We start from the raw sequence: 25,250 nt of genomic DNA, 5'->3' as shown, positions 1-25,250 counted from the left end.
TGTCTCACGTCTTCTTTGGTATGGTGGCAATGGTACTATCCACAGACAAGAGGTGGGCACCAGCAGCCTTAAAAACGTAAAGGGACCCCTGACCATTAGGTCCAGTCATGACCAACTCTGGGGTTGCAGCACTCATCTCGCTTTACAGGCCGAGGGAGCAAGCATACAGCTTCCAGGTCATGTGGCCAGCATGACTAAGCCACTTCTGGCGAACCAGAGCAGTACATGGAAACGCCGTTTACCTTCCCGCCGGAGCGGTACCTATTTATCTACTTGCACTTTGACGTGCTTTCGAACTGCTAGGTTGGCAGGAGCAGGGACCGAGCAACGGGAGCTCACCCCGTCGCAGAGATTTGAATCGCGACCTTCTGATTAACCCACAGCGCCACCCGCATGCCAAAATCTGCAAAAGATTTGAGAGCCACCACCTCTGAGACTTAGACCACATTGACACCATTTGTCTAAAGTAGCATGATATCACTTTAGACAGTCATGGCTCTCCCCTCCAATAATTCTGGGAACTGTAGTTTATTAATGGTGCTAAGAATTGTTAGGAGACTCAGTTCCCCTCCCAGAGCTACAGATTCCAGAGTGATTTAACAATTCTTCTTTCTTCACAGGAAACTCTGGGATTGTAGATCTGGGAAGGGAATTTATACTCAAAGTATAAATCTCTTTGTTTCTTTTTGTTGTCCTGCCATTACTAGAGGAATATCATTTACAAGAACATGAGCACCTGCAAACACTATGGATTTCACCAATACAAAATTGATTTAGGCAACAGTATTAGTACAAAGAAGAATATATCAGTGAACAAGCCCCACATCATATTCCTCAACAAGTCAATACCTCCAACATTTATCTGTTTTGGACAGTGGATTTCTATACAAACATTTTTGAGTCTAATATGCTCATAATGTTAAATTTTGCTGCATCAAACTCCATCTCAAGTCTTAGGAAATATTTCATATTCTTTAGATTCCAAAGCAACTTTCCATTGTTTAGGCTGTGTGACACATTATAATTCCCTATTCCACACTTTTCTTTCCTGAACACAAACCTTTAAAAGACTCATAAAGCATTTAAAACTGTAGATTTAGCTTTCTGTAAGGATCCAATAATTCCCTCCATAATGTAGGAGGTGGTGAAATGCTTGAAGCAGATGGTCCATAAATAAACCCCAGCAAACACTGGTAATTGGAGATACAGTGGTACCTTGGTTAACGAACTTATTCCATTCCGGAAGTCCGTTCTTCAACCAAAGCGCTCTTCAACCAAGGCGTGCTTTCCCATAGCAGCGGGGGACTCAATTTACAAAGGGAACACACTCAACAGGAAGTGAAACATGTTCTTATTCCAAGGCAAAGTTCACAAACCAAAACATCTACTTCCGAGTTTGCAGCATTCTTAAACCAAGTTGTTCATAAACTAAGCTGTTCTTAAACCAAGGTACCACTGTATTTATATTTTGCACTTGCCAGTCATTCCTGCAAATCAGGAAATGACAAAAAAATGCATCTAAACAGCAGATCTAATGTAGGCATCTCATATTCAGCCCATTTCTTCCACATAAAGGCTGTCTCTCTCTCTTCAAATCTGGATTACATTTTCTGGATTACAAATCCAGAATTACAAATCTGGATTAATTTAGTGTAAGCATGTGGCTCAAATGGTAGCTATTGAGATATGCGAAATCTCTCTAGTTGCTAAAATTGAAAGTGGTGAAGGTCCAACAAAGGACCAAAGAGGGAGGGTTAAGTAAGCCATCTCTAAAGTTACCCAATCTGGGCCATTCATAAAAGAAAGCATTTGCCAATCATTTCTATATGCTTTGTGGGATATTTTTTATTCCATTTATTTATGTATAGCTTTTACATCCCACTTCTCCTCCCAAGAGCTCAAGGTTGTATGTAGTTCTCCCCATCCCCATTTTATGATCACAACAATCCTTCGAGTGATGAGCTTGATGACTGAGTGGGGACTTGAACCCTGGTTTCTCAGGTCCTATTCCAACACTCCAACCACCACACCACACTGGCTAAACTAATAAAATATAAAGCAATTTCTGGAATAACCTCCTTCTGTTATTGGCAGCTGCGTTCTCTCAAATCAAAAGGAAGTGGACCATTATCCCAAATTAACTTTCTACGTATCTCATTAATCTTTGGAAAATATGCTTGGGGGACATGCAATGAGCACAATACATATATTTTTGATGACAATGTGAATTATGTAAGCAAAAACTCAATGTCCTATCCTCTTACCACGTTCTCTTTTTGTTTTGTGGAAGATTGACATGAGTGCAACAACACTCTCCCCTCCTGTGATTTCGAGCAACTGTTATTCAAAAGCATTAATGTGTGGCTGTGATCCCAGATCTCGAACTGAATTGGACCGGTTTAGATCAAGTTGAGATTCAGCCAGAGAAGGTTGTGGAAACCACAAATCAGCCTGGGTCAGATCATGTCCAGCTGGAGTGATTTAGGACTGTTAAACAGCAGGAGAGTCAGAGACTAAGAAACAGGCTGTGTCACCACCTTCACATGCTTAATTAGGGAGTCAAACCCTAATTAAAACTGTGTAAGACCCCCCTCCCAGTTTGGTTCAGCTTTGGGGTCTGGATCTGGTCAGCCCCAGATCATCCTGGTTCAGACTGGGGCCATTGGAGGCTCAATCAAGCTCCAAGTCATACCTGGGACTGGCATAGTTCTAAAAATACCCAATTAAACTGTATGTGTCCGTTTCATATTATCCCACTTCAGATTCATACTATATTAGAAGTAGCTTGACCTGCTATGTCTTTCTGAGGACATTAGGGTTGTCCGCACAATCTGTGTAACCACGCACACAAACAGTTGGTCTGCACACATATATGCAACATTTAATTAGTGCACAGGCAATTTATCTGTGTACACAGTTGTTGAGCCATACAAATTAACAAGTGTACACTCTTTCACACAAGTGTATGCGTGTAGAAGCAGCTGGCACTTACACTCTGTGAAATGTGTGAACATATCCTTTGCTTCAGAGAATCCAAAGTTAGTCATATTCAGAGTATACCAACCAATATTAATGACTAAATTTATGCCCTCTGTTTTCAACAGGTTTAATCTAAGCAGAATATAATAGGGTACAACCTAACGTGTTTAACAGCAAATCTACTTTTTCTTTTTCCTTTCTTAATGCAGATTAGCATAGAAATGGCAGGGAAGAGATTTGATTGATTAGTTGGTTGCATCTATATCTCTCCTTTTTCTCTAAGGAGCTCAAGGTGGCCTACAAGCTCCTCACCCTCCTCATTCCATCCCCTCAACAGCCCTGTGAGGTAGCCTAGGCTGCGAGGTGGTGACTGGCCCAAGGCCACATTTACTGAGCTTCAGAGTTGGGTGAAGATATGAACCGTGGTTTCCCAGGTCCTAGTCCAACATTCTAAATATCACACTACTGCTGTCTCTTAACTTATGGAAAAATAAGTGCAGTACAGTGGTACCTCGGGTTAAGTACTTAATTGTTTCCAGAGGTCTGTACTGAACCTGAAACTATTCTTAACCTGAGGTACCACTTTAGCTAATGGGGCCTCCTGCTGCTGCCGCGCCGCCGGAGCCCAATTTCTGTTCTCAGCCTGAAGCAAAGTTCTTAACCTGAAGTGCTATTTCTGGGTTAGCGGAGTCTGTAACCTGAAGCGTATGTAACCTGAAGCGTATGTAACCCAAGGTACCACTGTAATAACCAGTGCTCTTTTTTTCCTGTAAAAAAGAGGTGCTGGAACTCGCCACGAACACCACCCTCGTTCTCTTAGAATAGTTTGGCACCCACCTAAGAGGTGCCGGAACTGAGTTCCGGTGAGGGGGAAAAACCATGTTGGTAATTTGTCTAATTTTCCTGATTTGCCTAAACCTGTTAGAAGCCACCCTCTCTCGTAAAGAAAACCAGTCCTTGCATATGTCACCCATCAAGAGCCCCCACAAATATGTGAGGCACCGCTACAAAGCAGGAACTTACTCATTAGGTGTAGCACCTTCATTAAGCTGTTTACGTCCCATAAAAATAGCGAGTGATACAAAAGAGAGATATGGATCTCCTATGACGTGTCTGACATCTTGGGATTGATGAGGCCGGTTGTTAAGGGAGATTCTAGCTGTGTCACTCACCATTCCTGGGGTGCCTCACTTCCCATAGGAGCGGCCAGAAAATGGGTATAAAGAGGAGCTCTGGTTTGCAAGGTCATCACTCGAATCCATCGCGACGTTTCCTGCATTCTGCCACATTTGTCCAACGAGGTAAGTTCAAGGCTTAGATCCTTGATAATCTTCCTTCTCTTTAATGCACGGAACCATCTGCAGCTTAGACCAATATGCTATTCATTTTGTAGGATCGTGGTGCAAAGGGTTGATTTGGATTCTTGATACAGTATAGATTTCCTTACAATCAATGGAGGGAGAGGGTCATCCTTCCAGATTTAAATGAGGAACAGGAGAATCTGTTGAGAGTTCTTCTTCTGTTCTCTAGTCCAGGCAGGGAAATACCTAGTGGTTGGCTAGGTTGCCCCCACCCAGGGCCCAGACTGTGGGTGCACAAAATTTCGCCTCCGTTGGCACTTCGGAGGATGAATCTGGCTGCCTGCACGGGCCATCGCAGGAGCCCTGTGGAGTCCCTTCCCCAGCTGGCTGGCAAAGCTGGTGGTTAGCTTGCGCAGTGTAGCTTTCCATTACAGGGCCATACATCCTAGAATGCCTGCTTTTCCCACACTCCACTCTCCCTACTTGCATTGAGAGCAGCCTTTCAGTTGATGTCCTGGCTGAGAAATGTCGGGAGAGCCTCTTAATTTACTATAGCCGAGTCGCTTTCCCTTGTTTCTTTCCCGCTTTGGCCAATTTCCAGTACACTCACACCGCTGCAAGTTTGCCAGGGAAATAGGGACCGTAGAATTAAGTGGGACTTTCTTCTGACAAAAGTGTGGAATCTCAAATTTAGTGCCTTTCCGCTGGCACCTTGTCAAAGGTAACAAAGAGGCAGTTGAAATATGGCCAGAAGTTATGTCTCTGGCTTGCCAGATTTAGGCTGCAGTCCTGTGTACCCAGTTTCCTGGGAGTAAGCCCCATTGAACTCTGTGGGCTTTGCCTTTGAGTAGTCATTTATAGGCTTGTTCTGTTAAATGTCCCATTTGAGAGTCATTTATGATGACAACATGGTTTTTTTCTTTTCATGAGGGCGCCAATACAGCTCCATACCTAGGGCACAAAGGAGCCCAGATTTGTTTCTGGGTACAGTGGTACCTCGGGTTAAGAATTTAATTCATTCCGGAGGTCCGTTCTTAACCTGAAACTGTTCTTAACCTGAAGCACCACTTTAGCTAATGGGGCCTCCCGCTGCCGCCGTGCTACCAAAGCATGATTTCTGTTCTCATCCTGAAGCAAATTTCTTAACCCGAAGTAATATTTCTGGGTTAGCGGAGTCTGTAACCTGAAGCGTATGTAACCCGAGGTACCACTGTATATGTACCGTATTTTTCGCTCTATAACACGCACCTGACCATAACACACACGTAGTTTTTAGAGGAGGAAAACAAGAAAAAAAAATATTCTAAAGGAAACAGTGGATGTATGATTTTTGTGGTTCATGCTGTGGCCACAGACATGTGATCTGATGGTGAATTTGGGGTGACCCAGTGCAAAAATCCTGAGGATCCATGTGGATCCGTGCTTTGTAACCACGTTTTAAGTGGGGAGGGAAGGAAAAGCACTCAAGGGACAAGGAGCACGCGTGGGGTGGGTGGAGAAGGATGCTGCTAATAATGCAGGAGAGGGGTTTAAGGGGAGAAGGAGCACGCGTGGGGTGGGTGGAGAAGGATGCTGCTAATAATGCAGAAGAGGGGTATAAGGGGAGAAGGCTCCTTTCCTCTCCCACTTTGCTCCTTTAAAGCAAGCAGGCTCTGCTTTTCTTCCTCCTCCTCGCTCATCCCCAGCTTAGCGAGCTGAAAAACTTTGCTGCTATGTAATGAGCTGAGTGGGGAGGAGAGAGGGACAGAGAGCCTGCTTGCTTTAAAGGAACCAACCGGACAGGAGCCGCTTACACTCGTGTAAGCGGCTCCTCTCCTCTCCCGCTTTGCTCCTTTAAAGAAGCAGGCTCTCTGTCCCTCTCTCCTCCCCACTCAGCGGCTCTTCTCCCGCTTTGCTGTTTCAAAGCAAGCCTCGGAGGAGGGAAGGAAGGGGAACCATGGATCCTCTGCTCATGACTGCAGCAGATCCCCACCGCCACCCGTAGGCATTCCCTCCATAACACGCACATACATTTCCCCTTACTTTCTAGGAGGAAAAAAGTTAGTGTTATGGTGCAAAAAATACGGTATTTGCTGCTAAGGTTTGGAGGTGAAATACAGGCATGCAGTGTAGCTACTGTATCCACAAACATGCAGAAGATTGTTGTATTTGGGGGTGGGTGATGGCACCTGAGCAGCTGAGATCACAGCAAATGAATTGGTGTGTCCTCCCCAACAGCAATGCTTGAATGATAGCTGCAGCTAAGCCAGAGATTGCATCCTTACCTAAACCTGTTCCAAGAGACAATTTAATCCTTTATAATTATCAAAGGATAAATCTGTCAGAGAAAGGTTCACTGAGGAATTGTTCCCAGAAGAGGCCTTATACATCCATGCCCAGTTTGCAGGGCCAGACCTGCTTAGCTAGTGCAGGGGAGCCATGTCGTTCACATTATCTGGCCTCCAATATCTACACCAGAAATATGGTTTGGCTTGCTAGCTGGCAACCAACCAGGTAGTAACTGTGGAAGACAGAAAGTACAGAAAGTACAGAAAACAAGAGAGTTGAAGTTAGGGATACCAGAGTTGGTCAATTGGTCACTGGGTGGCACCAATTCAAAGCACAAGGCAAGGATCACCTAATGGAAGGATCCTCTGTGATAAGAATCCTTTGTTTCAACAGTGACTTTCATGTAGGGGAAACTGCCAAGTAACCTGAGAAGAGGTGGGGAAAATAATTTGGATCCTGGGGCAAGGCATGGAATCTGTGAATGAGGGAGGGGAAGTGGTCTGCTTGAAAAATGGCCCTGGGAAAGAACGGTACACTAGGAAATAAACAGCCGTTTATGGTTAGTTGGGGTTAGCGGGATAGAGGGATAGCGGCAGAGCTGCGGCTGAGGTTCAGCGCGAGTGCAGGTGGTGGGGTCTGCTGCTTGGCTGAATCCCAGTAGGGGGTGGTGTCTCTTCACATGTTGAGTTTCAGCTTATGGCCTTCTTCCCCCCGCTTCCTGTTTTCACCTGGGTCAGGCTCCTTGTTCCACCTGCGTCTCTTTGTGACCATTACCCAAATGGCCTACCCTCCAGCATTCCTCGGATGAAAATATGGAGTAAGGTGGTGTGTTTGTGTGTGTATTTATGTACGCATGCATGCATTCAACCATGTGATCCAACACATCGCCACCTGTACTCTCTGGTGCTGCATCCTGAACACAAGTTAACCACCATGAGAATGAGGCCTTTTGAGAAATGAGCATTGCAGCCAGCAGTGTGCATTAACTATGCTTTGTCCACTTTCCAGGTCTAACGCACCACACAAAAGCCAAAAGATGAGCCAGCAAAAACAAAGCGGGGGTGGCTGTTGCTGCTGCGGCGGTTCAGGGGGCGGCTGCTGCTGCTGCTCTGGAGGTGGTGGCGGAGGCTGCGGCAGAGGAGGATATGGCGGACAGTCTGGCGGAGTCATCATTATACCAAGCGGAGGTGGATATGGAGGTGGATATGGAGGCGGCCAGCAAAAGATCCCAATGGTTGTTGGCGGAGGATCTGGAGGGGTTTGCTGTGGAGCCAGTAGCGGCGGCGCAGTGTGCTGTGGATCATCCGGCGGCAGTGGCCAGTCTTCTGGGTGTTGCGTTGGAGGTGGAATGGGTGGTGGATATGGAGGTGGCCAGCAAAAGATCCCTGTAGTTGTTGGTGGAGGATCTGGAGGGGTTTGCTGTGGAGCTAGCAGTGGCAGTGGTGGTGCAGTATGTTGCAGCTCATCTGGCGGCAGTGGCGGTGGTGGTGCTGTTTGTTGTAGCTCATCCGGTGGTGGGAGCTCGGGTGGGGTTAAGGTGATTGGAGGAGGATCCAGTGGAGGATGTGGCGGCAGTGGGAAAACCATTGTTGTACCTGGTGGAAGCAGTGGTGGTGGCAGTGGCGGAGCTGTCTGCTGCAGCAGTGGCAGTGGCGGAGCTGTGTGCTGCAGCAGCGGCAGCGGCGGAGCAGTCTGTTGCAGCAGCGGTGGATCTGGTGGTGGATCCTCACAGACCAAGTGCCCCATTGTCGTCCCTCCATGCATTGGGCAAACGAAGCAGGTCTGTCCATTGCCAAGCATCAAGTAAACTGCAACATTTGCCAAGCAACCCAAGAAAAGCTAACTTTGCTAGCTCGCATCAGCATCCTGACAACGACATGTTAAACCCAGGACACTTCTGCATGTTGCTTTGCACTTTCATTCTTCAATAGCATTTAATGTTCAATGTGTGGCTCATTCTTCAAAGTAATTTATGAATGTGTGTGTGTGTTTGTGGTGGATGGGTGTTTCCTCATCCACCCACTGCTGCTGATTTCCTTGTTTCAATCTCCCTTAATGCATGGGAGAGAATAAAGCTTATCTCACAATCAACACATCTACGATGTCTTTTTCTGCCACCCGAATTCCATTGTCATAATACGTTTGGCACATGCCTCTTTTAAGTTCAGCTTCATTAAATTTGTGTACCACCTCCTGCTAAGGAAGTCCCAACATTATCCCAACCAAAGTTTTTTTAAAAAAACAACCTCCCACAATGCAGTAATAAAATCACTGTCAGGAGCAGCTGGCTGGTGCAGCAGTTAGAAAAAAGTCCCCCCCCCCCCATAGCACTAGATCTCATGGACATTCAATAAAGATGAATGTTGCAATATTCAGGGCAGCACAGTTAAAATCTGGAACAGAAGGCAAAGATGGCCAAGAACCTGGATGACTTTAAAATTCATGAAAAAATTCATGGAGGAGAAAGCTACCAATAGTTGCTAGCCATGATGACTGTGCTGTACCTCCACACTAAGGGGCAATTGGCATCTGTGTGTCTTGAGAGTGCACCTCCGAGGTGAAGTAAATTTGCTGTGTTAGCAACAACAAAGCAACCTCCCTGGTTCGCAAGACTGGGCAGTGCGCATTGTGGTCTCAGGCTGCCCAGATGACAAGACTCCCCTGTCTGCCTCACTGATGTGGTCCACAGGAAAGCAGAGCAGTATGGCACCAGCTTGGCTGCCAGAAGGAGGCATATTAGGCACCATCCTATCATCTAAGGGTCTCCAGTCTGGATTTGTATAGGTTTTACTCCTTAGCCTTTTCTTCTCCTGAAGATATCCCAGAAGGCAGTGGAGGTTTAGGATGACAGTTTTCCTTCTCCTTGCCACATTGACCAGTTCCACCTCCCCCTCACTTCCCTCTACAGCACATGCAGAAACAGCCTTCTTGACCACTGGACCCACTGGACCTTCAGTCCATCTGCCGGAGCCTGTCTTTGCATGCAGGATAAGTCCCTAACTCGCAGAGGGTTAGAGCACCAATAGCCACTCTCACCTGGCTTAGCCAGCAGTAATACTTCAGCTTCAGGGACCACAGATGTGCTGGAGTCTTTCTTGAGGGTTCCTTCTTGAGGGATCTGGGGAACTGTGAGAACAGGATGCTGGACTAGATGAGTCATTGGCCTAATCCAGCAGACTACTTTAAGTTCTTCTGTTATGCTCTGCTCATGCTCTAGAGGTGAGTTGACCAGAAGAGTCTGGGCAGGGCGGGTCCAAAGGAAAAACCCACACATGCTCAACCGGCTGGAAGATCAAAGCCAGCACATTCCAATCAGAGAGGAAGGAATGCATGATAGAGGAGAGGTAAAAGGAAAGGGGAAGAGCAAAGAGCTAGGCTATGGGAAATCTCAGCAACTTAGGAGACAGCACAGGGGGAAGGAAAAGGCAGCACATCTGGTGTATCGCTCAGTGTATTCATGTGGCACCAGGAAATAATAAAATAATAACGAAATAATTGAATTCAAACCCAGAAATTGTGGAAGCGAGCTGGAGAGTCCTTGTGGTTCATGAGGAGAACCTCTGCAGAGCCCGAAGAGTATGTCAGTGAGGGCAAAGGAAGCCCCAAAGAGACCTGAGGTTCAGCGGGGCTTTGTTTAGGCTGCTTCGCCTCCCCGCCTAACAGCTGGTGTGTGGGGTGGTGCAGCAGCAGCTGCTTTCCTGCACATCCTCCAGCCTCCTGCCAGCCCCAGAGCTTCAATTCTGGTTGTGAATATTTTTGGATACAGTATTTTTGTTATGGATTGAAGAGAGAGCTGCAGAGAGGGTGTTTAAAGGGTTTTGAGAGGGTGCTCACCATTTTACATGATTTCAAACTGGTCCTGTTAGCTAAGGATGATGGGAATTGTAGTTCCAAAACATCTGGAGGGCCGGAGTTTGCCTATGCCTGGAATAAAATATAATAAAATTTGGATTTAGGGTTTTCCCTCAAGATTGCGGAGGGCATGTGTCCTATGTCCTGTTTGTGAAGCAGTGTCAGCACTTCTTCTGACAGGAAATGCTCTGTTGGTGGGGGGGGGGACACACAGAAGAGTGGTGAGTTGAGGAGAGTCAATTGGGGGGAGGGAGAAATGTCCCTATTTTCATCTGAGGAATGTTGGAGGGTATGGAATACAGGACTAGATGGACCCTTGGCTTGACCCAGCAGAGGTCTTTTTGTGTCATTAGGCCATTAGATGATGGGAACTGCCCTGTGTTCTTCAGATGAAAAGCGTTATACCAATTTAATGATTGAATGAATAAACGAAAGAATAATAAACTATGTTAACTGTGATGGAGCGATTTATTTCCAAGAGACATAGAGTAATTTGGTGTGGCACTCTTTTATGTTGGAACTGTTCTCCAAGTTTCATTGTCTCCTTCTCCCTCTAGTGGCCAAAAAGAAGGAACAACCTCCACCAGTCAAGGTGTGTGTGTGTGTGTGTGTGTGAGAGAGAGAGAGAGAGAGAGAGAGAGAGAGAGAGAGAGAGAGAGATTATTTGGCTGCAGGAGGCATGTTGGGATCAGGAATGGAATGTTCCTGCGGACTCGCCATGCTTGGAATGAATGATTCATCCAGCTTTAGGTCAAACTGTTCTTGGATTTGGATGTTCCACTCAGGTACTCTGCGGTGAGGTGCCAGGAAGCCACAGGCTTAAGTGGGTCGTGTTGAACCTCACCTGTTGATGTTGAAGTTGGAACATCCCAGAAGCCAGAAGCAATTGGCCAATGACACTCCAGCAGCTGGAAGAAGACTGAGGAACTTCTTCTTTCCAGATTTGGAGGAACATGCTAAATGCTCAGGGGAGAGGAGACCCCAGATCAGTAGTCACAACATCCAGCAAAACTCCTCATGAGCATAAACAGAGAATTGTTACTTGGTAATGAGGATAGATCTGTCTGGGTCCCTTTCAATTCTATTGATTGGATGTATTGTCTTCCTATCTATCCTTTACTCTGACAGTTCTAGGAACATCGGAATCTGCCTTATACAGAGTCAGGCCACTAGAACATCAAGCTCAGTGTTGCCTACAATGCCTGACAGCAGCTCTCCAGAGTTTCAGACAGGGCATTCCCAGTCCCACCTGGAGATGCTGCAGTTGGAAGGAGGGACCATCTTCATGGATGAGGCCTTAAGCTACTGAAGGTAATGAGGCCCTTTATATGTCCAGCTGTCCTTTGTCAACAACAAATTGTTGTTGTTTTTGTGTGTTGAATATACGCTATATGGTAATTTATGGACCTAATAGGTATCTAATGCCATTTGCACATGTTGCCATGCAACGAGTCCATGCAGAATATAGGCACCCTATATATGGAAATGAGCAAATCGGTGATATTTTAGGGAGCAGGCTAGCAGGCGGGGCCCATGACTTACATCATAGGAGCCTACACAACATAAAACACTGTTGCTGTATGTAGGTTTTATTTTATTTGTTTTTTATCTTATATTTTGGAAATGTACATTGTGGCTTTTTCCCCTTTAAAATTTTTTTTGGGCCCCCAAGAGAGTGGGGCCCTAAGCTATAGCTTGTTTAGCTTATACGTAAATCTGGCACTAGATCGATCACTGAGGTACAATTCGTTTCCTGAAAACAGAGCATGATTTCAGTCCTCAGAAACCTTTTCCTGCAGCTGGAAATGTTCCTCAAAACAACAATCTGGAAAGTACCACTAGAGGGCGCCTGTTCCATCATAACATGGACTCTGTTCCAAAAAAAGGAAAAGAAAAAAAGGAGCAGCCTATTTAAAGCACATGGCTTTGCCTAAAGAATCAATTTACAGTCGCCATGATTCTTTGGGGGAAGTCAGGTGCTTTATTTTATTTTTTTAAAAGATATTTATTAAAGTTTCCAAATATTACAAAAAGAAAAAGGAAAGAAAAAGAAAAAAGAAAACATACAATCCAAATCTTGTCTTTCATTTACTTGTTTCCCTGACCTCCTCACACCTCCCTTTTTTGTATTCCAGATCAATTAATTAATTCAGCAAATCCTTTCCCTCTTTATTTTTATCTTAATCCTTTATCTTAATATATTATAGCTTTAGGTTCTCACCTGTCGACAACCATTTTTACGTATTCCTTTATAATATTACTGCTAAAAACCACTTAACTTCATTCCGACATCATTCTAACATTCATTAATTTTACAGTATTTCTGTAAATAGTCTTTAAATTTCTTCCAATCTTCTTCCACCGACTCTTCTCCCTGGTCTCGGATTCTGCCAGTCATTTCCGCTAGTTCCATATAGTCCATCACCTTCATCTGCCATTCTTCCAAGGTGGGTAGATCTTGTGTCTTCCAGTACTTTGCAATAAGTATTCTTGCTGCTGTTGTGGCATACATAAAGAAGGTTCTATCCTTCTTTAACACCAATTGGCCAACCATGCCCAGGAGAAAGGCCTCTGGTTTCTTCAGAAAGGTATATTTAAATACCTTTTTCATTTCATTATAAATCATCTCGCAGAAAGCCTTAATCCTTGGGCACGTCCACCAAGGGTGAAAGAATGTACCTTCAGTTTCTTTACATTTCCAACATTTATTATCGGGCAAATGATAGATTTTTGCAAGCTTGACTGGTGTCATGTACCACCTGTATATCATTTTCATAATATTCTCTCTTAAGGCATTACATGCCGTAAACTTCATACCTGTGGTCCATAACTGTTCCCAGTCAGCCATCATTATGTTATGTCCAACATCTTGTGCCCATTTGATCGTAGCAAATTTCACCGTTTCATCCTGAGTATTCCATTTCAACAGCAAGTTATACATCTTTGACAAAATCTTGGTTTTGGGATCTAACAATTCTGTTTCCAATTTTGATTTTTCCACTTGGAAGCCAATTTTCTTGTCCAAATTATATGCCTCCATTATCTGATAATAATGAAGCCAATCTCGCACTTTATTTTTTAGTTTTTCAAAACTCTGCAATTTCAATTTGTCTCCCTCTTGTTCCAAAATTTCCCAATATTTCGGCCATTTGGCCTCCATATTGAGCTTTTTCTGAGCCTTCGCTTCCATTGGTGACAACCACCTTGGGGTTTTATTTTCAAGTAGGTCCTTATATCTTATCCAGACATTAAACAATGCTTTTCTGACAATATGATTTTTAAATGCTTTATGTGCTTTGACCTTATCATACCACAAATATGCATGCCATCCAAATACATTGTTAAAACCTTCTAAATCCAAAATGTCTGTGTTTTCAAGAAGCAGCCATTCTTTCAGCCAGCAAAAAGCTGCTGATTCATAATAAAGTTTAAAGTCTGGCAGGGCAAATCCACCTCTTTCCTTTGCGTCCATTAATATTTTAAATTTTATTCTGGGCTTCTTGCCCTGCCAGACAAATCTAGAAATATCTTTCTGCCACTTCTTGAAACAATCTATTTTATCCAAAACTTGCAATGTTTGAATCAGAAACAACATTCTGGGCAATACATTCATTTTTATCGCAGCAATGCGGCCTAGCAGTGAAAGCTTCAAATTTGACCAAATTTCTAAATCTTTTTTCACTTCAGTCCAGCATTTTTCATAATTGTCTTTAAATAGATTCCCATTTTTAGCTGTCATGTTAATCCCCAGGTATTTCACTTTCTTAACCACTGTTAAGCCTGTCTCGTTCTGAAACCTCTCTCTCTCAATCACTGTTAAATTTTTTCTCTAAAACCTTAGTTTTTAACTTATTCAGTTTAAATCCTGCAACCTGACCAAATTCTTAAATCAGTTCCAAAACTCTTTTAGTACTAGATTCTGGCTCCTGTAATGTCAATACTAAGTCATCTGCAAATGCTCTCAGTTTGTACTGTTTGGCTCCGACTTGTATACCTTTAACCAATTGGTCCCTTCTAATCATATTCAGCAGGACCTCCAGGACCGATATAAAAAGCAATGGGGAGATTGGGCAACCTTGTTGTGTCCCTTTTTCTATCTTAAATTCCTCCGTCACCACGTTATTAACAATTAATTTAGCCTTTTGTTCTGAATAAATTGCACTTATACCATTTCCAAAACCTTGACCTACCCCCATCCCCTGTAGGTTCTTCTTCATAAAGCTCCAAGAAATATTGTCAAAAGCTTTCTCCGCGTCCACAAATATCAAAACTGCCTTGGTATTAATATTCACTTGTAATTTTTCTAAAATATTAATTATGTTTCTCATATTGTCAGACAAGTGTCTACCCGGGAGAAAGCCTGCTTGATCTTTATGAATCTCTTCCACTAGCACTTTTTTTAGTCTTTTAGCCAAAATATCTGCAAAGATTTTATAATCCACATTAAGCAGTGATTTGGGGCGGTAGTTCTTGAGCTGCGTCTTTTCAGTCTCTGTTTTCGGTATAAGTGTGATATACGCTTCCTTCCAAGACTCTGGTGCCCTTTTCCCTTCCAATATTTCATTACAGACTTCCTTTAGAGGTTGTACTAACCATTCTTTCAAAGATCTGTAGTATCTAGAAGTCAGTCCGTCTGGTCCTGGAGACTTACCTAATTGCATATTCTGAATGGCACCTTCTACCTCCTGTTCAGTTATTTTAAAGTTCAACATTAATTTATTTTCTTGAGATATTTTTTGTAATCCATTTATTTTCAAAAATCTATCTATATCAATTTCTTTCTGTGGCCCTTGTGTATATAATTGTTTAGAGTACCTCTGGAAACAATTTCTAATCTCGACCGGGTTCTGTATGTTCTTTCCTTCCACTTCTAGATTTATAATAGTGTTTAATTTTTGCCTTTTTTTCATTTGCTTTAAATGCACATTGAATGTACTTTAAATGTATGGTATTGATTTTCCTGTCCTGTGTTATCTTTGCCCCATAGGCTCATTTCACCCACAAACCCCTCTCTACCTTCCCTTCAGTCAAGCACAAGGATGTAAGTGTAATAAACAAAAATCTGCCCTTATTCCCTTATGGGGAACACAAGAGCCCTTATAGAGTCCTTTGTAGGTTCTCCATCGGTCGGAGAAAATAACAGAGGCCAACCAGAGAATATTGAGAAGCAAAGCAACTCACAAAGCCTGATCTTTATTGAACTGTTGCAATAAGGTGCTCGCCTCACATGCAGGAAAGGAGGAGGACCCAGAACCAAGGTGTGCCTGCTCTTATATAGGCATTTTAAATTCCCTGCTCTGGAGCTCAAGACCACCCCTCCATACATCATACATACATCACAGAAGGGGTGTAACCCAAGACTACCCCACACAAACATCATACCTACATCACAGAAAAGGTGGTCTACAACAGAAATTTGAATGTTGTTGTTTTTTCTGTCTGCCAGGTTATCTGATAATGCCTTATCTGATTGTCTTTCCTGGTAGTCTGGCTATTCCTTTGAGATGGTGATTTCTTAATTCCTGAGACAATGGGAAAGTTCCCTCACCCCCTCCCTCCTTGCAGAACAAACATTTGGTCAGTTTGGGAGTCAAAATGATTTCAGGACAGTCTTCCTGTGCTGCTCCAGATATGTGGTCCCTATATGTATGTGCGCGGTAGACTGGTACATTTATGAACATTTATTATATATATATGACCTTAATTTTTTTATTTCATAAGGAAGACCTAGTCTGACCTGGAGATGCTCAAGAGATAGCTCTTTGACTGAGCCATATATATTCCCAAAGAAATAAAATAAAACAAATATTCACTTCTTTTTTAACAAAAATGCAAATGAATGAGGAAACAGAATGGACTTCTGAAGGGAGACATGTGAAACTAACCCACACTTGGCCGATGTCCCTGTTCCCTAGGTCAAAACAACCTCATTCAGTCTCAGGGACTGGACAGAGGAGGAATGGTGGAGACTGCCTCCCCATCCAGACCCTTCCAGGGAGGAGTGAAAGGAAGACAATGTAGCTTTACAAAAGCGGTTTGAGGGAGGTCACAGCTCAGAGGTAGTTGAAGGGGGAAGCTGGGAAATTGTGGGACAGCCAGAACAACACCCAGCTGACACGTTGCCATTAGAAAGCGTTCCAGACCCTCCATCTCCCAGAACCCGACGAGCCTTAAAAGTAGGAGAGCTAAGAGCTCAAAGACAGAGGGCACTTAGCGGTACCCATAGAAGTGAGGAGGAAGTGGGAGAGACGGGGGGGGTGGAGATTCACCCGGGACAACGCCATTATCCAAGAGGCTGGGTTCTCTCAAAGGACCTGTTGATGGCATTTTACCATTGTACTGTTGAGAGTGTATTAACTTATGGTCTGTGTGCGTGATTTGGGAGCTGCACAGCCAGGGAAAAAACAATGCTGTCCAGGGTTGTAAAAACTGCGGAGAGAATAATTGGATGCACTCTTCCCACCTTGGATCAAATCTATGCTTCCAGGTGTCATAAAAAGCTGCAGAGATAGTGCAGGATAGTGCGCACCCTGGAAATGATCTCTTTCAGCTTCTGCCTTCTGGAAGAAGGTACAGGGTTATAAAGACTAGGACTAGCCATCTGAGAAACAGTTTCTATCCAAATGCAATTTTGGTTTTAAACCCATAGTCTCTATGGGAGTATATTGTATTTAATTATGGGGTATCAGAGTTTTTAGGGGGCTAAGCAGGCTGGGATAGCTGGGATAGCAGGCTTGTGGGTTTCTGAATGTCTGATGTAGATTTTTTCAATTTTGTTGTTCTGTATGGGACAATGACAATATAGATTTTCGTATCGTATAGCCTTTCTCTGTAAAGTCTGAAATAAAAAATGGCAGTAAGAAACTTTTCCTTGTCTTAATAGTTCCCTGGGCAACTAGCCAGGAGCCGCTGACAGCATCCTGACATTCAGTAGCAGCAAAATTATCTGCTTAACACCATTGCCTAAAGGCTTGTGTCATGCAGTCATACTCTTTGGTCCCTGAATTTATGGAATCCTCTTTGAAAGCTGTTCAAGTTGGTGGCTATCACTACTATACTCTGTGCGCAGAAGAGCTTTCTTTTGTCTGTCCTGAATATTCCAGATTCGTTCAGATTCAATGGATAGCCCCAATGGGTTCTGTGATTATGAGAGTGGATCCACGTTCTCCACACCATCAGTTTGTCCCAAATCTACCAAAATTCAGCCTCAATGGATGTTCTTGAGTTCCAGAACTATGAGAGAGAGAACTATGAGAGAGAGAACCCACACAGCTCATAATTTCCTTCACCTCTATCATACACCTTTTCTTTAAGACAGGGGTTCCCAAATGTTTCAGAGCCACCATCCATTTGGTTCCACAAACTAATCCCTCATGCCCCTTTCCCTACTCTGAAAAGTATTATTCAAAACAGCAGGTTGTGTGACCAGAAGGAAGGAAAAAACAAAATAAAATTCAAAACAGTAGCAATTAATTGCACATTGAAAACTATTTAGTTTAATTAATTCAGAAGAAAATGATTAACTTGATACAGTGATGCCAGCCTTTCAGTCATTAACACCTCCAGTTTTTTGAATACATACAATCTGATATATTTGAACAGGTAATGACGGAAGATACATGGGAAAACAAATGTCAAAAGATTTTGAATAAATGGACTAGTTATAGGAATTGGATAGCACAGGGGGAAGCCAACCCAAGCATCCAAATTAGAATGAATAATCTGTGCACATGGTTAAAGATTAGAAGAGAGGACATTTTGGGCAGGGGGTTAAGGGGGAGGGAGGGAGGGAAAAAAATTAGGATAAATGAGTAGAGACAAAAGTATACAGTGGTACCTCGGGTTAAGAACTTAATTCGTTCCGGAGGTCCGTTCTTAACCTGAAACTGTTCTTAAGCTGAAGCACCACTTTAGCTAATGGGGCCTCCCGCTGCTGCCGCGCCGTCGGAGCACGATTTCTGTTCTCATCCTGAAGCAAACTTCTTAACCTGAGGTACTATTTCTGGATTAGCGGAGTCTGTAACCTGAAGTGTATATAACCTGAAGAGTATGTAACCCGAGGTACCACTGTATACTGTTACGCATAACGAATAGGAGGATGATTTTGATGCATGTTATTGTTAGATTTTCGACTGAATTATTTTTTCTGTAAGTTATTCGACATCCCTGGATGAAAGTGTGATTATAAAGAATGGAAAATAAATAAAACCTCCAGTTTCCCTCCCCCTCTGCTTCCCCCTTGCCTCTTAGTGTAATCCCACTGCCCCACCCAAAAAAGCAGTGCCACCCACTTTGAGAACTACTGCTCTAAGACTTTAGTAAGTAGGCATAAGACGGTAGTCTTAATGACTAGTTTTTGCATAACATAAAAATTAAAATCAATGCTTTAACTAAACACCTCGACTGATAGCATTGATAGCTAAGGTGAGACATCGACTGATTGGTGAGACATCAACAATCAGTCGAAGGCCTTGAATCTGAACTATATATAATTTTGTCTGCTCTGGATCTCCTGACACCCAGCTGCCTGGATTTCTAGTATTGAGCGAGAGGGAGGGGTTCACAGTTTCTTCTTGCCTCCCTTCCTACCCCACCCTGGCCTCAGCACAGTGGCATGCTTTTTCCATGGCCCACGCACTTTCGGGTGTGCCAAAAAGGACTGCCTGGCAACCTCCACACCCAACCTGCGTTGATACAGCCTTTGACGCGTCTGCCAGGAATCTCATGTGACAAAGTGACACATGATCTTCTCCAAGTCCTGGAACCTCATGTGACACACCCAGACCATCTCCCCTCCAACTCCTGAGCCTGAATTTTGATGAAGCCTATTTTCACCTTTTTGATGCCTTTGTTATTCTGAAGCACCTTATTCCTTCCACCAACAGCTGTGTCTACAGCTGCAGCAGCTGGTTAGGACTGGTGCAGCCAGTTAAATCCCCTTGTCAGATTTTTTTCCTATTACCCCAAATTCAACCCTCACAACCACAGTTGTAAAAAGAAACTCCAATGTGCCCAGAAAATGCATGTGAAATGTTAAGTATGTAACATAACTGCAGCAAACAGTTAATATTTTATACATGACATGTCAAGGTCAGTAAAAGGTAACAGTATCTCAGTACCAATCAGAGAAGATTGTTTTTGTTTAAGGAAGAAGACGTTCATCAAGGTTTCTTTTACTTCCTTCCTTCAATCTTGCCCTTTGATGACCAAACACCTAATGTCTTTGTGGACTGGAAACCTGTTTTTCTCATCAAAACAAAGAAGAGTTCAAGGATCTCAACAGGCCTGCCCTTTAGGCTACAGATATATAAAGAAAACAGTGCACCATGTCTTATTTTTGTATATGATTTTAATTATTACTGTTGCCCAAACAGAGGCCAAAACAGAAAACAGTTAACTTTCCTCCCCAAATTATGTTTCTTGGTGGGGAAAAGATACTGGAATTTCAATGCTAGACAGAGAAAATATTTGAAACAATTTCATGTAGAGAGAAAAGCATTCAATAAGCTATCCCCCATCCTTCATCCGCTTCTTTTGGCCAATGATGACTCAGAACAGAAGTTGGTGACCCTTCAGCCAACAAACGCATCTTCCTCAGGAGTCTCATGTTCTCTACTTCTGCTGCTGTGGCCACTGAGGGGTTTGCTTTGTCTGCTGTTGGCAAGGGGGTGGGATGACCACAGGAGGGATGCATGGAGGTGGGACGACCACGGGAGGTTGTTTGGGGCACTGAGCTGGGATGATCACGGGAGGAATGCATGGAGCTGGGATGACCACGGGAGGTTGTTGTTGGCAGCCTCTGTCCTCATGGCAGGAACTTCCACCCCTGTGGCAGGAGTCCTGTGGTTTGTTGTGGCAGGAGTCCTGTGGTTTGTTGTGGCATCCTCTATCGTTGCGGGAGCACATCTTGATATTGGTCAAATCTGGAGTCCTGTAAGAAATGAAGAGACAACCTTTCAGAGAAGGTCCAGTAGGAGCATACCTTCCTTATTCCTTCACTCTAAGCAGTGTACTATTTAGCAGCCTTTGTTTCCCGTGAGTGGTAGCTATCATGTTCTGTCTGTGTTACAAAATGAAATCCATTCCTAAATGGAGCACATATTGATGTCGGTCAGATCTGGAGTCCTATGGAGCAAAGGTCCAATGCAAAAGTCTGTTTCTTAAGTCTTCACATTTTAAGTAGATTAGGGTGGCTTCTCAAACCTTCTAGACATTTTAGGCAAAGAACATTATTCAAGTGAACTAGAAAAAATATCTCACAACAAGGTTCAACAAAAACACAGTTTGAAAAATATCCTCTAGCTGTTATAGACTCATCTTCCTGGATCAGTGGCTATGCTATCTGAGGCTGGTGGAATTTGTAGTCTGAAACATCTAGAAGATACCACCTTGGCTACCCTTGGCTTAGGTTCACAACGTTCCCCTTTAAAGGGACTCAGAGTTGCACAGCTCCAAGGATGGACAAAGTGGTGCTTTCCGGAACATTGGACTACAACTCCCACCAGCCCCAGCTGGCGGCTCATCTAATGAACAGGAATGATGGGAGTTGTTGTCCATTGTCATCTGGGGGACACCAAGATGGCTTCCCTTGACATAAATCACCCCATCCCTCAATTTCAGAAGATCAGTTCCAACCCCTGCCCTCCAATTCTATCCACAGAACAGGTAGAATCCCCAAACTTACTGAAAATGTAAACTGGAATCCTTAGAATAGGAATGATCACCGGAGTCTTGTCTGGATCCTTGAGGTGAGATACTTTTTATACAGTCCCTCACCTGCCTTCCGGAAATGAAATTCCTCTCTTGGGCAAGAGTGAGCCAAGCTGGACTTTCATGTGATGATTTGTATGTGTTACTGGATGGGCCCCACCCCAGGGAAAAGGTATCACCGGAACGTAGTGAGATTACTTTTGCAATGCAGCGTGCAACTCATGACAAGTCAGGGTCTGATTCTGCACTGCGTAATGTAATTGCCCTTAGAAGTCCTATGTATCAACAATCACACACATTGATCAATCTGTGGGGATAATGAAAGGTGTGGTCCAACAGAACAATCCTTTTCAGGGTCTTCTTACTGGATTCTTAAAAGTCATCTTTTGGAGAAGAATGGAGAATAGTCCCAAAGTAGAATTTGCAAATGTCACCCACTTCTGCCAAAAGCTTGTTCTCTCCCTCCCTCCCTCCCCCTCTCTTCCCCCATAGTCAATTGTAGGGAAATAAAGGAATGATCATCATACATTGAAAGCTCATCCAACATGTTTTTAAAGCTAGGGTTGCCATATTTCAGGAAGTGAAAATTCGGACACAAACAAATTGTTGACCTTTTTTCAGGGGCGGGGAGCCAAATCCTGTAATGACAGTCCTATTAAAGCACATGTCTTTCCCCAAAGAATCATAGGAACTGAATTTCCCCCCTCACTGAGCTACAATTCCCAACATCCTTATCAAATGTGAATGTAGCTTTAGTGGGACGCAACCCTGTAAATTAAAGAACTCGTGCTTGAACATACAATTGTAGAGTTGGAATGGACCTGGGGGGTCATCTAGTCCAACCCCCTACAACGCAGGAATCTCACAGCCATCCCTGGATGGACTCAAACCACCAACCTTCTTGTCAATAGCTAGACATACTAACCCATCAGTCTGAGAGCCTTTCTGTACAAAGGTCCAGGTTCCCTGTGAAAAGGGATTGATTGTTAAACTACTCTGTTAATAGTAGCTCTGTGAGGGGAATAGGAGTCTCCTAACAACTCTCAGCACCTTGAACAAACCACATTTCCCAGAATTATTTGGGGGAAAGCCATGCCTGTTTAAAATGGCAATATATTACTCTAAATGTACAAGGGGCTGCCCCCCTGGCTCATATTGCTCATTAATTACTCTCCATTATTTATTACATTTCTTAGCCACCTATCATCCCAATGGCATCATAGTGTGTTGCTACACAACATACTGTGTAAGTTAAAATACAACATTTCAACATATACACCAGGGGTAGTCAACCTTTTTATACCTACCTCCCACTAATGCATTTTTCTTGATGGTAAAATTTCTTTACCTCCCACCAGTGCTCGGTGGAAGGAGGATTCAGCTTGTGTCATAGAACCCCCTACTGCCCACCTAGAATCCTGAAACCTCCACTAGTAGGAGGTAGGGACCAGGTTGACAATCCCTGATATAAACAATAAAGCAGAGATAAAAATGGTAAGTTAAATCCCTTTGTTGACTCTTACGCACAGTCTCTCCGCACTGCTGTACCTTCACAGCTACCTAATTCCGACAGCAAGGGGGTCCATATTTCATGGTTTTACAGTTTCCTGGACCATCAAAAATTCTAGCACCCACACTCTAGATTTAGGCCTGTGGGCCTGCTAGGGGTTGTAGCCAAATGGTTTAGTCACACATAGTTCTAAAATGGAAGGTGTGTGGAAACGTTGGATAGAATCACCTTCCCCATGATGTGTCTTAAAGGCATCCAGAAAGACATTGTTCAAAAGGGCTGTCCTACTGGACGCTGCCATTCTTTCTCCCAAAAGTTGCCCAATGTTTGTTGATCTTCAGGTTTCCAACAAAGGCAATTAATTACGTTACACAGCACAGAATCAGCCCCAGAACATGGTCAGGTGCCTGCAGTATTACAAAAGTGATCCCATTATTTCCTGGTGACACTTTTCCAAAGGGTGGGGCCCATCCATCGAAGAGTTGCTCATGGCTTGAAGGATGATATTGCTCACACTTGCTCAAGAGAGGGATTTCATTCCCAGAAGTAAGGCAAGGGGACCGTATAAAAGGTCTCACCCTCCAAGGATCCAGACATACACTTCTGATCTTCGCTACTGCAGCTTTTCCAGTTGGCATTTGAGGTAAGTCTGGAGATAACACCTGCTCTATTGATTGTATTTGTGGGAGGTTTGAACGTTGATTGTTCAAGATGCATGGGGATAACCTAGTTTCCAGATTAGGTGTCTTTGGGTTGCATTCGACTTAAAATAGACACAATGAAATGAATGAACCTTTATTAGCCATATCTATTGACTTCACTGGCTCTACATTGAGAAGGATTGGCATTGGGTACAAATATTTGAAAACCAACAAACTGTAGGCATTGATGAACTAAGGAATCAAAAGAATCTTTGACTAAGTTAGAGCTGAGTTATCACAAAGAGAATGCATCTAGCCAACCGTTTGAGTGGCACACACAGGGACATATGAAGAGCCACAGCTCGGTGGTAGAACATCTGCTTTGCCTGCAGAAGGTCCCACACTCAACTCCCAGCATCTCTTTTTTTAATAATAATTTTTATTAATTTTAATACAAATCCAATAAAAGCTGCATTGTCACAATACCAAATTACAATCCAATTGAAAACAGAGCCAATGATTCAAAAACCGAATTAAACAATTTGAGCAGCTCAAGGTAAATTCCCAGCAACTCAAGGTACAGATGAAATGGCCTCCTGTCTGAAACTAGCCCTGAAAGAACTAGGGTTCAAGGTATATGTTCTTCCTTAAAGATATTAGGGAGCATTGTCAACTAAGACAGGAGTTTCTTTAGTCTGGATTACTTGCTTTGCAGGATGAGTAGAATGATACAAACCTGGGGTACGTTGGGTGAGCCCCACACAGTTAAAATGTTGATTTATTTACTTAACATTTGTATCCCACCACTTTTCCTCCAAGGAGCTCAAGGTGGTGTGCATATTTCTGCTCCCCGTCTTATCTTCACAACCACTCTGTAGGCTGAGAGTGTGGGACTAGCCGGAGGTCACTCAGTGGGCTCCATAGGTGAGCAGGTATTCAAATCTGAGTCTCCCAGGTCCTAGTCCAGCACTCTAACCACTATACCACACCAGCTCCATTTAGGAATGGATATCATTTTCTAACACAGACAGAACATTATAGATGCCTCCAACAGGAAGGGAAGGTCACTATAATGTGAGCTGCTTTGAGTGGAAGACTAAGAAAGGTATGTTTCTGCTGGACCTTCTCTGAAAGGCTGTTTCTTCATTTCCCACAGGACTCCAGATTTGACTGATATCAAGATGTGCTCCCGCAACGATAGAGGATGCCACAACAAACCACAGGACTCCTGCCACGACAAACCACAGGACTCCTGCCACAGGGGTGGAAGTTCCTGCCATGAGGACAGAGGCTGCCAACAACAACCTCCCGTGGTCATCCCAGCTCCATGCATTCCTCCTGTGGTCATCCCAGCCCAGTGCCCCAAACAACCTCCCGTGGTCGTCCCACCTCCATGCATCCCTCCTGTGGTCATCCCACCCTCTTGCCAGCAACAGACGAAGCAAACCCCCCAGTGGCCGCAGCAGCAGAAGTAGAGAACATGAGACTCCTGAGGAAGATGTGTTTGTTGGCTGAAGGGTCACCATCTTCTGTTCTGAGTCATCATTGGCTAAAAGAAGCGGATGAAGGATGAGGGATAGCTTATTGAATGCTTTTCTCTCTACATAAAATTGTTTCAAATATTTTCTCTGTCTAGCACTGAAATTCCAGTGTCTTTTCTCCACCCAGAAACATAATTTGGGGAGGAAAGTTAACTGTTTTGTGTTTTGGCCTCTATTTGGGCAACAGTAATAATTAAAATCATATGCAAAAATAAGACACCATGCACTGTTTCTTTTGTATATTTGTGGCTTAATGAGCTAGCCTATTGATAACCTTGAACTCTTTTTTGTTTTAAAGAGAAAGTAATGTTTCCAGTCCATAAGGACTTTAAACAATGTGTTTAGTGGGTGAAAGGACAATATTGGCTTCTTAGCTGTGATTGGTTACAAGAAAGAAAAATATTGATACACATCTTCCTCAAACAAAAATCATCTTTTCTCAATAGCC

General features: G+C 43.6%; 1 protein-coding gene and 2 long non-coding RNA genes across 3 annotated transcripts; 2 read left to right on the top strand and 1 right to left on the bottom strand.

Annotated features, from left to right (window-relative positions):
* The first annotated feature begins 4,126 nt into the window (after nucleotides 1–4,126).
* On the top strand, nucleotides 4,127–8,639 carry LOC308465047 (uncharacterized protein). The gene is made up of 2 exons (XM_080984860.1): nucleotides 4,127–4,280; nucleotides 7,557–8,639. Exon 2 carries the CDS (start codon nucleotides 7,585–7,587, stop codon nucleotides 8,353–8,355), a length of 771 nt encoding a protein of 256 aa, XP_080840986.1. The 5' UTR covers nucleotides 4,127–4,280; nucleotides 7,557–7,584; the 3' UTR covers nucleotides 8,356–8,639.
* Nucleotides 8,640–19,731: 11,092 nt separating this feature from the next.
* Nucleotides 19,732–21,265, bottom strand: LOC308465132. The gene is made up of 2 exons (XR_013980267.1): nucleotides 21,085–21,265; nucleotides 19,732–20,331 (listed from the first exon to the last, which is right to left on the bottom strand). It is a non-coding gene; the product is annotated as an uncharacterized lncRNA (long non-coding RNA).
* A 1,138-nt stretch (nucleotides 21,266–22,403) lies between these two features.
* LOC308465128 lies at nucleotides 22,404–25,017 on the top strand. Its single transcript, XR_013980258.1, has 2 exons — nucleotides 22,404–23,263; nucleotides 24,418–25,017. It is a non-coding gene; the product is annotated as an uncharacterized lncRNA (long non-coding RNA).
* The last annotated feature ends 233 nt before the right edge of the window (nucleotides 25,018–25,250 follow it).

The sequence above is a fragment of the Podarcis pityusensis genome (assembly GCF_964106645.2).
Source record: "Podarcis pityusensis genome assembly, chromosome: 16".
NCBI lineage: Eukaryota > Metazoa > Chordata > Lepidosauria > Squamata > Lacertidae > Podarcis > Podarcis pityusensis.
The sequence above is the reverse complement of the archived record's forward strand: the minus strand, read 5'-3'. Positions and strand labels throughout refer to the sequence as shown.

Coding starts and splice junctions, on each gene's coding strand:
- LOC308465047 (XM_080984860.1), top strand. CDS start 7,585: ATGAGCCAGCAAAAACAAAGCGGGGGTGGCTGTTGCTGCTGCGGCGGT.